General features: G+C 46.9%; 1 protein-coding gene across 2 annotated transcripts in view; it reads right to left on the reverse strand.

Moving 5' to 3' along the window:
* Positions 1–14,076, reverse strand: part of dlgap4a (discs, large (Drosophila) homolog-associated protein 4a) — a 118,521-nt gene that overhangs the window by 14,993 nt on the left and 89,452 nt on the right. Inside the window, exons 2-6 of one of the 2 annotated variants that reach the window (XM_086159618.1) lie at positions 8,014–9,296; positions 7,611–7,846; positions 7,272–7,349; positions 6,670–6,817; positions 4,812–5,031 (exon numbers count right to left, since the gene is read on the reverse strand). In XM_086159618.1, the coding sequence (XP_086015744.1) occupies positions 4,812–5,031; positions 6,670–6,817; positions 7,272–7,349; positions 7,611–7,846; positions 8,014–9,228 (1,897 nt within the window). In that variant the 5' untranslated portion in view covers positions 9,229–9,296. The remainder of the gene's footprint in view (positions 1–4,811; positions 5,032–6,669; positions 6,818–7,271; positions 7,350–7,610; positions 7,847–8,013; positions 9,297–14,076) is intronic. The other variant, XM_086159619.1, reaches the window with a different exon arrangement.

Genomic DNA, 14,076 nt, shown 5'->3' on the forward strand with positions numbered 1-14,076 from the left:
CACAACAACAACAGAATATATATTGCGACACGGTTGGGGGTCGGCCGTTGTCACGGCATCGTCCAACCTTTACCGGTGATGTGAAGTTCCTGTGGAAACTGAATGACAGCAGATTATTGGACTCATGTTGTTCTCGCTCTGCTGTTGTTGACGGACACAGGGGCATTTGTTTGTACCACAGAGTCTGTGCGGTCTCAGCAGAAATGTCTTGAATAAGCAGAAATGTCTTGAATAAGCAGAAATGTACAAATAATCAAATCTCTGGGCGGGTGAGTAAAAACATCGTAAGAGAAAGGCACTGGAACAAGTAGCTCACTATATTGTTAAATGATGAGATAGAAAGCCGGCCAGGCTGGTATTTAGCACAAAATACTCACATACCGGCAGGACAGAGTCTCTAACAGTTAGAGAGTGACAACGCTGGTAGCAAAAGCCACCGTGATCTCACCAACAGCCAGGCTGCGAGTTCTTTATGATTTGCCAGTGCAGAGAGTAGCACTTCAAAACCGCTTCAAAACCATCCGTGCGATATATAGACAAAATCCAAGCGGTCAAGCAGACTCTTCACTGCGAGACTTGGCCACAGACGCGTATTCACAAATCCTACAATCTCCTATGGTCATATGTCTGACCTGTTGCACCGGGCCAACAATCTGGGTCACAGACTGATCAGCTGATGTAAGGAAACACGTCGAGGGCCTTTCGTTATCTGAAGCTCGGATACAAGTCTAAGCAGCGCACCTACATATTATTAAATACCAGATATTTCAGGTGATTATTCAACCAAATACTGAAAAGGGGAACGGGGGCAGATTTAATTTCAGTAATTTTCTTTCATGCACTCTACAGAGCCTGGGGTCAGCCAACAGTTATTCTGTACAGGTTGAACTAAATAAACAAATACAAAAAGTAAGCATATTTGTTGAGCATACCTTAGGGGATGCAGGGTGTCACCTTTTGGGAAAAGAGGGCAAACTGGTTTTGTCTCTAAAAATCGAGCCATTTTGAACAACTTGGTTGGGTGTCTGGCGTTCTCAACCGTGGCCCGGTGTTCAGTCAAGTCGCCACAAGTCTAGTCAATAAACCTAAAAATAACGAGAGCTGATCAAAATTTGGCAGAAGTATGAATCTGTGATACAAATCAATTGAAGAGCACAAAAAACAGGTGGATTTCTTTTTTTGTTTTACTATTTTTACCCCAACTTTTGCCATCGATTCCTCAATATCACAAATAACGTGACTGGAGTTTACTACGTGTGCCAGCCACGCTGCCCATGAACTCTGCACGCCCTCGCTTTTGACCTTCCTCTGAATCCTCAGCTACTGTGTCCATTCAGTGGCGAGATTACCTCATCAATGAGGGTAACAGGAAGTGCATGTAATAACCGTGGATGACTCACTGTCTGTCCATCCACGGCGAATACAGGGACGCAGCACACGTTGCGCAATACATTACCGGATACTATTAGAGGCCCTCCCCTCCTGAAATGAGGGCTCCGAGCCTGTACGCTCGATGACACCCAGCGTTCGGAGATGACAAGTGCAAAGATGTTTCCAACACATTTCAGTAGAATAGAAGGACGTCTGAATAGAAGGACAGCCCGACTCCCCGCTTGACAATAGCAACGGTGAGCAGACAAGCTATTGTCTTGGTTTCTCTCTGATGCAGTAACTCCGCGTCTCTTATTGTCAGGTGTCCTTTGTAAAAAGCCCTGAGAATTATCCAAACACATTCACCGCACAGCGCTAACCTCCGGTGAAACACCGGACAGGAAGCCAATACATTATTGATCGTGTCTTGACACACGGTTGCTTTATCCTGAGTTAGAAGTAACATCCCAGCTAGAAAAGCACCTCTGTGGAAAATACAGTTGGGTTTATGTTCACTTTGAAAAGACGTATTTACAGACACTGAGCAATAGGACCGTACCTGAATCTAATTTAGAACAGATACCTATTTTGACCTGATCAAGGCGAAGCTTTGCAGCGAGGAAAAGCCTCAACTCCAACACCAGGAACAACCCTCAAGAAACAAACTTTGTCTGATGATAAGTGCGATACATAGCGTCCTCTGTGCCTCTGACCTCGTATCACTGTCACATGTTGATCCTGGGAATAAAAGTGGAAAAAGTCGATCTTGCTTTTTTCTTTTTCCAGCATATGGGTCCCTTCAGAGAAATCACAGCGTGGTTTAGCAGACAGTCGAGACAAGTCTCTTGACAGCAAAGTGCGGGAGCGCTCGTCTGCTGGAAAAACGATCAGTGCAAACTTTCAAAGATTTAATTTTTCCGAAAAGAACCAGAGGGGTTCCGATCAGGGGGTTATGACACGTCGGATTAGGCACTTTTTGCGACGTGTGTTAAAACACAAAACCGAGCTGCCCACCTACTCGGATGTTGACGCCTGAGCTACTGTTAGCTTCGCGCCGCTAGCCACACCGCTCCCCACCGGGGCGTGCTCGCGACACCACGCCGGTCATTTAACGTGATTTATAAACGTCAAGGGAAATATAACCGGGTTTTTTTCAATGTATCCCCGGTGGCCGGTACGCCCCGTTCATACCGGCACTCTGTCAGCGGCAGCCGCGGAACCCGCCTGCCGTCACCGATAGCTTGCTAACAACCCGCATTAAGGGTTTCAACCTCTTTCTTCATCCACGTTAGCTAGCTAAGTTAACCCATTCACGATAGCTCGCGTTAGCTCGTCACCGCTACCAAGCCGAGCGAAGCTAACGCGTAAGAGGCGGCGGCGGGAACCTTACTGTATCGCCGGCGACTCGGAAAATCCTTATTTCCCCGTTCATTCGTGAAATGCGGACGAGACGTGGCCGGGCGAACGGCGCCCGGTCGTGAGATTTACAGCGACCCGGGACTGGGCAGCGGAGCCGCGAAGAAAAGATTCGTAGTACACGCCCTTGTCGACGGTGATTGGATTGCGCGGTTCACCCGTGACGGCTTTGCGCAACGCGATTGGACAACGCTGTCATCGCTGTCACCGGGAACGCCAGCGATTGGCGGAGCCCTCATCGTAACGCTGTCAACAATAGGCGTGTTTCGTGTGTGTGTGTGTGTGTGTGTGTGTGTGTGTGTGTGTGTGTGTGTGTGTGTGTGTGTGTGTGTGTGTGTGTGAGGGGGCTCAAAGCTTGCCGATCCATGGTTAGTATAGGGGGGCCCCCGAAACGGGGCCCCGGGGCCATGAATGACTTATGCACGGCCCTGCTTGTATTAACCCTTTGCACGCCATGTTGCTGCAAATCCACATTCTTGTTCCACTGGACACAAGTTCCCACGCAAAACCCCTGCAGCTTCTCTGGAAGCTGCACAATCACGGGGGAAATCCATTGCTCTCGTGTGTATTGCACTGCTATTACAGCTTTTTTTTTTTTTTTTTTTTTTTTGAACAAGACTGCAATATATTAGATCATAATTGAGTCATCAATGATTGTTCACTTGCTCCGAAGGGTGTATTCATGGGAGTTCATGGGCTTTCTTCTCAAGTTCTGGCTGATGCAAGTGCTTCTGCTGATGTTGACATCCTTAAAGATCTCATCTCACTATTTTCGGCATATTTATGTGCATGACACGGTTGGGTGACTTTACAAGAAACAAGGGGGGAGAAAATAAGACAATACACACTGACACGGTTACCGGGGAAAATCATCACGATCCGAAAATATCAAATACAATAACATGTCCGAGGCCAAGTGCATGATGTGTTTCAAAAAAAAAAAAAAAAAAAGGGAAAATAATAAACGTACAATTCTTTCATTTTCACAGCGCATCGGAAACAGTATTTTATTCCGTTAACAGAAAACGTACTTTTGTGTTTTGTTTTGTTTTTTAAAAAAATCATTTTAATGCAGACATAAAGCAACAATATATAGCATTGGTGATAAGAGTGAATAATAGTGAACTACATTTTTAACAGAATACGTGTTCCGATCACTTGTAACGTACATAAGACACATGTATCATCATTGACAATCAAGTAGAGGGAAGGTCGATATCACAAATGACACACACCTGATGCTCCTGTCTGTAAACATAGTTCTCTGCGGGCCAATTGAACTAATACAATTCAGAAAAATTAAGGAAACTGTCATTTTTCACATAATGCTCATTGATAAGCATCCCGCGTTTATTAAAAATAATAAGAGATATATAAAGTTGAGGATAAGGATGGATGGAGATAGCAGCTCTGTGTGATCGCTGCCATATTTCACACGCCTTTAAACGCCAGTAACAACTCGAGTAATCCATATTTCTTACTGGAAATGGTAAATCGAATAAGTAAATGGAGAAGCTAAAAGCGTAAATTGTTGCTTGTTGTTGTCCATTTTGTCAACAGTAGAGCCTTCCAACAGAATCATCAGAAAGGACTCTGTCTATTTTTATCATTGTAATTTTTTTTAACTAAAATTAGCACATTTATTGATAACAACTTATATTCTAGATGATTCCGATTTTTTTGAGAAATTTTCAGATAACTTTGTATCGACTGTCAGATTTTATTAATTTTTTCTAATTCATTTATTATCATCCTTTAAAACTAACATTTGGTTAATATCGGACGGATGCACTGGGAAGTTTGAACCAGTTTTCAGTGTCATTTCAATTATTAAATCATCCCACCTTTTGATCCGAATCAGTGAAAAGCATTCAAACGATTCACTATCCCGATCCAGGTTTTCCATTTTCACCGGCCACGATATCGCACGTTTGCATCGAGACACAGCGAGGCTGCAGAACCTCGTAAATGTGAGTGCTGGTGTTACTCTAACAGCTGAGCTCTGGGTCCTGAGCGGTACTCACTCGTGTTGGAGCTGTAGCCGTAGCTTGCGGCGGTGGGAGGCGGCGAGTCCGAGTCCAAGGAGGCCGTGTCTTCGTCCTGGGAGCAGCCCGCCTGGATGGCTCGCAGGTAGCTGTGGCTGCGTGACCGGAAGCACGTGGGCGCGGGGAGATCCAGGGCCTCCACGGCTTGAGATTCCCCCTCTCGGTGCGGAAGCGAGTGGCCAAAACCCTGCCCGCATACCTGCAAGAACGTGCGCAGACTGACACGCTGAGGACAAATGGCAAGCTGAGAAACGTGCACCTCATCATCCACACACACACACACACCCCGGTGAGCTGGACCACCTTGAGATGGAGATCTGAAATGCTAACATGCTAACAGTCACTTACTTTGACCTTTGACCTTTGCTACATCGATAGCAATAGGGGAAAAAAATTAATTTATTCATACATTATCTATATCTACCTTGAGATGGAGATCTGAAATGCCAACAAGCTAACAGTCACTTACTTTGACCTTTGACCTTTGCTACATCAATAGCAATAGAAGAAAAAATTAATTTATTCATTCATTATCTATATCCACCCTGGGATGGAGATCTGAAATGCTAACATGCTAACAGTCACTTACTTTGAACTTTGACCTTTGCTACATCGATAGCAATAGAGGAAAAAAATTAATTTATTCATACATTATCTATATCCACCTTGAGATGGAGGTCTGAAATGCTAACATGCTAACAGCCACTTACTTTGACCTTTGACCTTTGCTACATCGATAGCAATAGAGGAAAAAAATTAATTTATTCATACATTATCTATATCCACCTTGAGATGGAGGTCTGAAATGCTAACATGCTAACAGCCACTTACTTTGACCTTTGACCTTTGCTACATCGATAGCAATAGAGGAAAAAAATTAATTTATTCATACATTATCTATATCCACCTTGAGATGGAGATCTGAAATGCTAACATGCTAACAGTCACTTACTTTGACCTTTGACCTTTGCTACATCGATAGCAATAGAGGAAAAAATTAATTTATTCATTCATCATCTATTTCGCTAATCTTGCAGTCGGGGTCGCTGAGGCCGTTCCCAGCTGTCGATGTGTGAAACGTGGGTCCACCCTGGACTGGGGTCGGCAACTCAAAGAGCCATTAGGACCCGTCATAAAGAAAACACCGGGGGCCATACAACCGTTTTGAAATTCAAAATGAATTAACACAGCACATAACGTTATTTTTGATGTCTTTATGCTATGTATAAACAAAGTATGTGCTGCATTTTTTTGCTCATTATCTATTCCTGTAAATTGGTAAATATGAGACATTTTATTTAAATTACACCCTATACTTTTGTTCATTTTATTATTGTTTTGCATTTATTTTTATTTTTAGCTTGTCTTGTTGCTGCTGCGAAACAATTTCCCAAGCATGGGATCATTGAATTACATCAACAATTGCGGAGAAAACCAAATGACATCTCTGCATGAGACGTTGGGTTGAAGCTTATATTTCAGCAAAATACTCACTGCCTATTTGAGTCCTTCATCTATGTCGGAAAAAAAAAAAGCAGAGCTTAAATTATCCACTGGTAGAAAACGAAAAACACCGGCCTCTCTCATTAAGAGTGACAAAAATTTTAAAATGACTTTTTAAAAGCGAACAAACTAAAATAAAATACATTTTAAATAAATAGTCAAAAGCCGCGGGTTGCCGACCCCTGGACCAGGGACCAATCACGGGGCCATATATCGAGACACACAAAAAAAAAAAAAAAAAAATTAAAAATCACTGCCGTGCATGTAGGTCGTGATTAGAATCTGCAAGTTTGAAAAAAAAAAATATATATATATAAATAAATGGTGGACGTACCTGAGCGGCCGACCCCCTGCCCAGCGTGCCGGAGCACTGGCCAAAATCCTTGTTCCTCCGGCGCGGCGGGGCCTCCAGCGAGCTCACCAGGCAGTCCAGGTTATCCAGACTCCGGTTGGTGGACAGTTCCTTCAACGACGGCAGGGAGCTGCGGACGATAATCGTCAGGACGCGGGAGAAACTTTTCTTTCAATCACATCGATTAAATCAATATGTGAATAGCGATGTGCGCGGCAGCGCAGAGGAAACAGGTTGACGAGTCATTTGGAGATTTCAGGAATGGGCTCTGACGTGGATGTTTTTACGGTTTGCGTTTCCTCTGTTCTGGCTGGCCGGCCCGCTCGGCTCGCGTCGGGGCAAATCCGTGTGGGAAGGCAAGCGAGTTTTGATGAAATCGGGGTGGTGCTCGGGGAGGGGGGAGGGGAAGGTGGGGAGGCTGGGTCACGGACTGAGAACACCTACTCGCTAGGGGGAGGGGAGCAGGGGTGAGGTGGATAAAGGAACGGGGAGGTTAGAGGAGAAAAGGCGGCGGTGGCGGTGGCGGTGGCGGTGGTAGAGGCAGGGTTGACGGCCGCACCGCCCAGCCTATGGATGGCACTGACCTCAGATGCTGCATAGAGCACGCGCCCTGCAGCGGAGACCAACGAAAATCCTCCCGCATGAGAGCGTAGCAACGCGGCCTGCCGGCGTGGGATGGAAGGGCAAAACAAACGGCAGAGTTCACCTCTGTTTTTTTTTTTTTTTTTTTTTTTTCGTTTCTACACCGAACCATTTCATGTCCCGTCCCCTCCTTGTTTAGGCTACCCTTCCCGGTTCGCGTGACAAGATGCCGCCACCTGCTGACTACATCTGAGAACGACAGAGACGCTCATCCGAGCAAGTTCTCGTGGATTTAGATTAAAACGGCGGAACAATGAGGGAGCGACGATGGAGGGACTCACTTGCGCGGCGGCGGCGGAGGCTGCTGCTCGCTCAGGGAGTGCTGCGTGGCCTTCAGGTAGCTCTGGCGCCGGGCGGCGGATTTGGGGGACGGCTTGGGGCTCCCCTCCGAGTCCTCGCTGTCCTCCAGGTCTCCCATCGCTTTCACGTAGCTGCCGCTGCGCATCCTTCGGCACGGGATCTCGGACCCTTTGGCCCGACCGCGGCCCAGGGTACCGGCCCAGTCCCCGAGTGGAACCTGGGGTGCAACAGTAGCTTCTTGAACCTTCTGGTGAGGCGCTCGCCTCTGGGATGAACCCTCTTGGGGACGGACTGAGAATGGTTTGATGACGGCGCAAGTCGAGCTAAGCTAATCATCGGGTGAACTTGTGTGAAATGAAGATGGATACTCACTGGCCCTCCTACCTGAAGAAACTGCTGCGCCAGATCCTGGTGGCAGGACTTGGACTTTAGCAGGGTCCTGTTGACCGTGGCCGAGCCCTTCTGCAACACCTGCCTGGCCTGGGTGAGGGTGAGGGTGGACCAGGAGCCCCTTTTCACCAGCGTGTCGTCCTTGCTCCTGGTCCTCCCCTCCTCGTCCTCGTCCCCCTTGGCCGCCGCCGCCGCCGCTGCCTGCGCCGCCGGGCACGCCAGGAGCTTGAGGTCGCCGCTGCTTTTGGAGGATTTCAGGGAATGGACGGAGATGGTGTTGTAGCCCTGTGGGATGTGTCTGAGTGAGGCCTGGCTGTCGGATACCGCTCTACCGAGGGTCATCATGCTCAGCGGGTTGCGGTACCCTACGGCGATAGTGCCAGCTTTGGTAGCGTCTGTGTCGAGTGCGTCGTCCGAGCTCCAGAGGCCGAGCGCGTTCGGCCTGGATCTCTGCTTCGGCCCCTCGGTCTTAGCCCTGTCTTTACTCTTGCTCCTACGTGTCGGCCTGCCGTCCTCGCCGCCAACCCCTCCGGCGGCACGTCCGTTCAGATTCCCTTTGATCGCGGAGTTCTCCAAGGACTGGGACTTGGCGAACAGCTTCTGGACGGAGTGCATCAGGTGCCGTATCCGTCCCGGGCTCTCGCTGCGTTGCTTGGACATGCGCCCGCGGTGGTGGAACTGCAGCGTGCTGAAGCCGTCGCGCTGCAGCGGGAGATGCCTCTCCAGCTGATCCAGAAGGTTGGACGGTAAACGGTTCATTTTGGCCGCCGCCGCGGACGAGATGGTGGCCGATCCGCTTGTGATCATCGGCGCGCCGCTGAGGCCCAAACCCAGGCCCATACCCATGGACAGGGAGGAGGACAGCGTACCCGCCCGGCCCGCCTGGCCGGTTCCGCCCACTCCGCCCGCCATGCAACCCCCGGGGCAGTCAATCTGGTCGACCTGGGCGGGGAACTGGAGACGAGGGAAGGTGCTGCTGTTGGAGATCTGGCTAAAAGGCAGCAGGCAGTCCGGGGTCATGGCGGTCGGGCTGGTGGGAGCGCACTGGTGGAGGTGAGGGTCCAGAGTGCCGTAGTGGTTCGGCGTCGGGCTCAACAGGAAGGAGCGGTGGCCGTCGGACGTCAGGGGACAGAGCGGCTTCTGCGGGCAGCCGGGCGGTTCACAGGAGTCGGACAGATGACGACTGCGGTTGGCGCCTAACCCTTTCATCGTGGCTGAGATGTGGTCCTCATAGCACGACGGCAGTCAACAAGGGGTCCAGGCCTGAGCGGCTCATCCTGCAGGAAAAGGGGGAAAACACAGATGGGAATTGAAATGTAATGGCTTCGTCTCAGGCTCTGGTCCATCTGGGGTTCCTCCGGGTTCTCCGGTTTCCTCTCAGTGTCCAAAAACATACAGCAGGTTTAATGGAGACCCTAAATTGTCCAGATGTTTGAATGAGATTGTGGAGTGCTGTGGACGAAGGACTCGGTGGTGGACTTTAGGAAAACGGAGGACCCGTCTGAACCCCATCTCCATCTACATCGTGGACAATAAACAGGACTGGACTAAAACCACAAGAGGCCGATTTCGTCCATGTGATTTCGTCCAACGTCCATGTGATCTTCTAAGTTGTGGACAGCAGGTTGAAGGCATCAGGAAGGCTACCTTGTCCTGGGAGTAGCGCTGGAGTCGTTAGCTTAGGTGTCAGAGAGGAGGACGCCGAGGAAGCTATCAGGGACGACACATTGGAGTTCCACCAGAGGACCTTCAGCTTGGAGACCACCAAGGAGCACCACAGAATGCAACCAGAGGTCTTTTCTACCTGTTGTCCTCAAACGATACAACCAAGGACAACCCTTTCTCGGCCAGTGTGGCATCACCATGAGCTAGGACCGATAGTTGGTGATATTTTGGACTCCTCGCCACCCCTCCTGTATGTCACTGCTGCTGAACTGATCCTCGATTCTCCTTTTATATGATATTTTGGCCTCTCTTATTCCTCAGTCTTATCCTCAGACCTGAAGGCACTGTTCCTTTCTATTTTGACTTCTTTGGTCATCCACAGCTTCTGGTTAGGGCACACCTGAATTTGCCCGTCCACTGTGACAGTTGAAACTGTCGAGGCGGACGCTTCGGGTCCTGGAGTTGCTGACAGGCGCCATCGGGCTAAAATTTTTTTACTGTTTTTTGTTATGGGAGGATCTTTTTTTTCTTTCGGATGGTGCATGTAGGTAACAACAGCAGGGACAAGTGATCTGATAGGCCAGAATGGGGTCGCTGTACGGCCCTGTAGCTGCGCTTGATGTTTGTAGAGACCAGGGGGGTCAAACTCATTTACGGCCTAATTTGATGTGAAGGGGGTCCGGACCAGTGAAATCATAGCGTGATTACATAGAAGTAACACAAGTCCAATTTTTTCCTTTGTTTTAGTGTAAAGAACAGGTAAATGATAAAAATCTTCCTATGTGATGAAGTGTTCCTTTAAAAAACACACAACGAACAGCCTGAGATTGATTAAGAAAAGTGTGTGTAATTTCATCAAAGCTATGCCTTTGTGGATTTTGTTAAATTTTTCACCATCATCAGGTGTGCCGTGGAAAAATGCCCACTTTCACCTGATTGGTCCGAAAATTATTTATCCAACGCAAATAATGTGTCTTCCCATGTCTATGTGGGCAGCGTGTGCATTCCATGGCAACGGCTAGTGAATTAACCTGTGCATCTGTGTATCAGAGTGATTAGTGACGCTTTGCGTGATACATTTTTAAAATAAAAAGTACTAGTATCTGCGTAAACAAACAGGCAGCGTTGTTGAAAACTACCAAGACGAGTGAGAAAGCAGTGAAAGCTGCTATAAAGTTGCTGAACTCGTCTCTAAATCCAAACAGCAAAACATTAAAACTACCTGCCGGCAAAATCATTGTAGAAGAAATGCTCGGCTCTGGCGTTGATAAAGAAATAGCCAGTTCTCTTAAATATTACCATTTTCAGACATATTGATGACATGTCTTCAGACATTGCAAAAAAGTGTTCTGGAAAAGTTGCACATCAGTGGGAAATTTGCATTGCAACTTGATGAATCTACAGATATTAGATACATTAGATTTCACACGAAGTAAATTGAGACTACGGTTTCATTCTAATTCGTTAAAAAATGTTTTTGACATATGTATTTGGTGGTGTGCCGTGTGATTTTTCTAATGTAAAATATGTGCCGCGGCTCAAAAAAGGTTGGGAAACACTGTCATAGAGGCATCCAAATTTGCTGCATCCACAACAAGCATAGAGGTTTCTTATTAACATCAACAAACAAATAAGAAGTGGTTCATTTTTCTTGAAAAACCCTTCACTCTGTGTCCTCTTTTCTCTTTTTTTGACAACGACATCTTACTGATGAGGGCGTCGAGGCCAAAAGGAAAAGCAGGTAAATTTCTAACAATAAGTAAAATAAGTAAATATGCTATTTACAGATCCGGAAGCCGCATCGCTGCCATCTGCTGTAAGTTCTGAGTCACATAGTGTTGTGCCGTGTTGCTAACAATGACTAAAACAGTGCATCCCGAGCAGACGATATAGGGATTGCATTTTTATTTAAGAAAAAAATAGTTCATGATTTTTATGTATTTTTTCAAGTTGTAAATTTATTCCACGGGCCAGATTGGACCCCCTGGTGGGCCGGTACTGGCCCGCGGGCCGTACGCTTGACACCCCCGGTATAGACTATTTTCACCTGTGGTGACACATTTAACATGTTGACATGCTAACATGTAACACTAGCTTCAAAATCAACATGGTTAAGATCCCCTGCAATAATGTGGGCTGCCTCTGAGAAGGTGTTTGGCGACATTGTGCAGCTGGAATTCTTACGACCTGGTGCTGAATATGTTGAATAGGATGTGATTCTACACAATATACATACATTACACTGAAATCCAGCCGCAAGTTTAGAAGATATAGGCCATAATGGGCCAAAGGTGTTTTACTGAGTGAAGGAAATCACATGACAGCATGTGCTTTTTTTAATCTAATTCATTATCAGGAGCAATATATCTCGGATCACATCACGTAACGCCGGGTGAAACGTGCGATATTTTCAACCGTCACGTGCACTATCGCTCCTCGCTTTTCATTTTTAGAGCCGCCAGGCACGATGAATTCCTTCGGGATTTAAAAACATTTTATCATATGTTATCTGCATGTGTCCATATGAATGACAGAGTGAATGGACACTTAGGAATGAGGAATGAATCTATGGGGATACTGTTTAATAAAGTGAAAACACTGCAGAACAAAGGTTTTCATGAATTCTTGCAGAGAACGTAAGAACCTGTCAGGTTCCTCCTCCCTGATCCTCGAGGACGGCAGAACGTTAGCGTGCAGAAGCAGCACAGAGCTGAACAGTTCTCCACCACGACCACTAAGTGGAGCTCTAGTGACCGGTGCATGTATTTGGAAGACCGCACATCATCACACACACCCCTCCTACACACACACTCAGACACACACACACACACATACACAGACACTAAAACAAGAAACATGCAAAAAATAGCAGCCCCTTCCAACTGATGAGGAGTTTCAGCCACACTGTAGTAGAAGTTGACGGAGCTGTGCCGAGGCTCTCACTCTGTGACTCAAACACACCGTAAGCTAACCGTTAACCGCTAACTTTCCGTTCATGAGCTAACTGTTCATGTCCATTAGCTAACTTCACATCCATGAACTAACTGTTCACATCCATGAGCTAACTTTACGTCCATGAGCCGACTGTTTCCGTCCACGAGCTAACTGTTCACATCCATGGGCTAACTGTTTGCGCCCCTGAGCTAACTCTTCGCTTCCATGAGCCAACTGTTCACGCCCATGAGCTAACTGTTTCACGTCCATTAGCTAATTGCTCACATGCATGGGCTAACGTCACGTCCATGAGCTAACTGTTCACGTCCATGTGCTAACTCTTCACATCCATGAGCTAACTGTTCATGTCCGTGTGCTAAATGTTTCCGTCCACGAGCTAACTGTTCACAACATTTGTACAGAGTGTGTGAATGAACCCCCATTTTACCCCAATTTGCTTTTGGTACTTTGGGTCGTTCTCCACAGTCCGCCCCACTTTAGGATCCAACCCGGCCCTTAATTTAGTCGGTATGGGATGTACACTGTCGAGACATGACCGCTGCATTTAATCTCTGATGGATGGACCACTTAGCACCAACGTTAACGGGGTCCAAGATCTAACAAGGGTCATGACGTGACATGCAGCTCATGGCTGTTCATGGCTGTTCCCACGTTCAGTGAATCCAATATGTCTGCCAAGGTGAGACGTGCGATTCGACGCATGACAGCAGTTCATGGCTAACGTCACATCCATGAGCTAATTGTTTGTGTCCATGGGCTAACTTCACGTCCATGAACTAACTGTTCACATCCATGAGCTAACTGTTCATGTTCATGAGCTAAATGTTACCATGTGCTAACTGTTGCTGTAAATTCATTAACTATTTGCATCCATGAGCTAAATGTTCCTGTAAATGAAGTAACTGTTCATGTTCATGAGCTAACTATTCACATCTATTGGCTAACTGTTCGCATCAATAAGCTAACTGTTCATGTCCATGAGCTAGGTTCACATTCCTGAGCTAACGCTTGCATCCATGAGCTAACTGTTCGAAACCATGAGGTAACAGTTCATGTTCATGAGCCAAATGTTTACATCCATGAGCTCGCTGTTCACATCCATGAGCTAACTTCACGTCCATGAGCTCACTGTTGGCGCCCATGAGCTCACTGTTCACGTCCATGAGCTAACTGTTCATGTTCATGAGCTAAATGTTACCATGTGCTAACTGTTGCTGTAAATTAATTAACTATTTGCGTCCATGAGCTAAATGCTCATGTTCATGAGCTATATGTTCACGTCCATGAGCTAACTGTTCATGTAAATGAACTAACTGTTCATGTTCATGAGCTAACTGTTCACATCCATTATCTAACTGTTCGCATCAATAAGCTAACTGTTCATGCCCATGAGCTAAGTTCACATTCCTGAGCTAACTCTTGTGTCCATGAGCTAAC

This window comes from Fistularia commersonii, chromosome 14 (genome assembly GCF_037954325.1).
Source record: "Fistularia commersonii isolate RoL2024-O1a breed Wild chromosome 14, RoL_Fcom_v1.0, whole genome shotgun sequence".
Taxonomy (NCBI): Eukaryota; Metazoa; Chordata; class Actinopteri; order Syngnathiformes; family Fistulariidae; genus Fistularia; species Fistularia commersonii.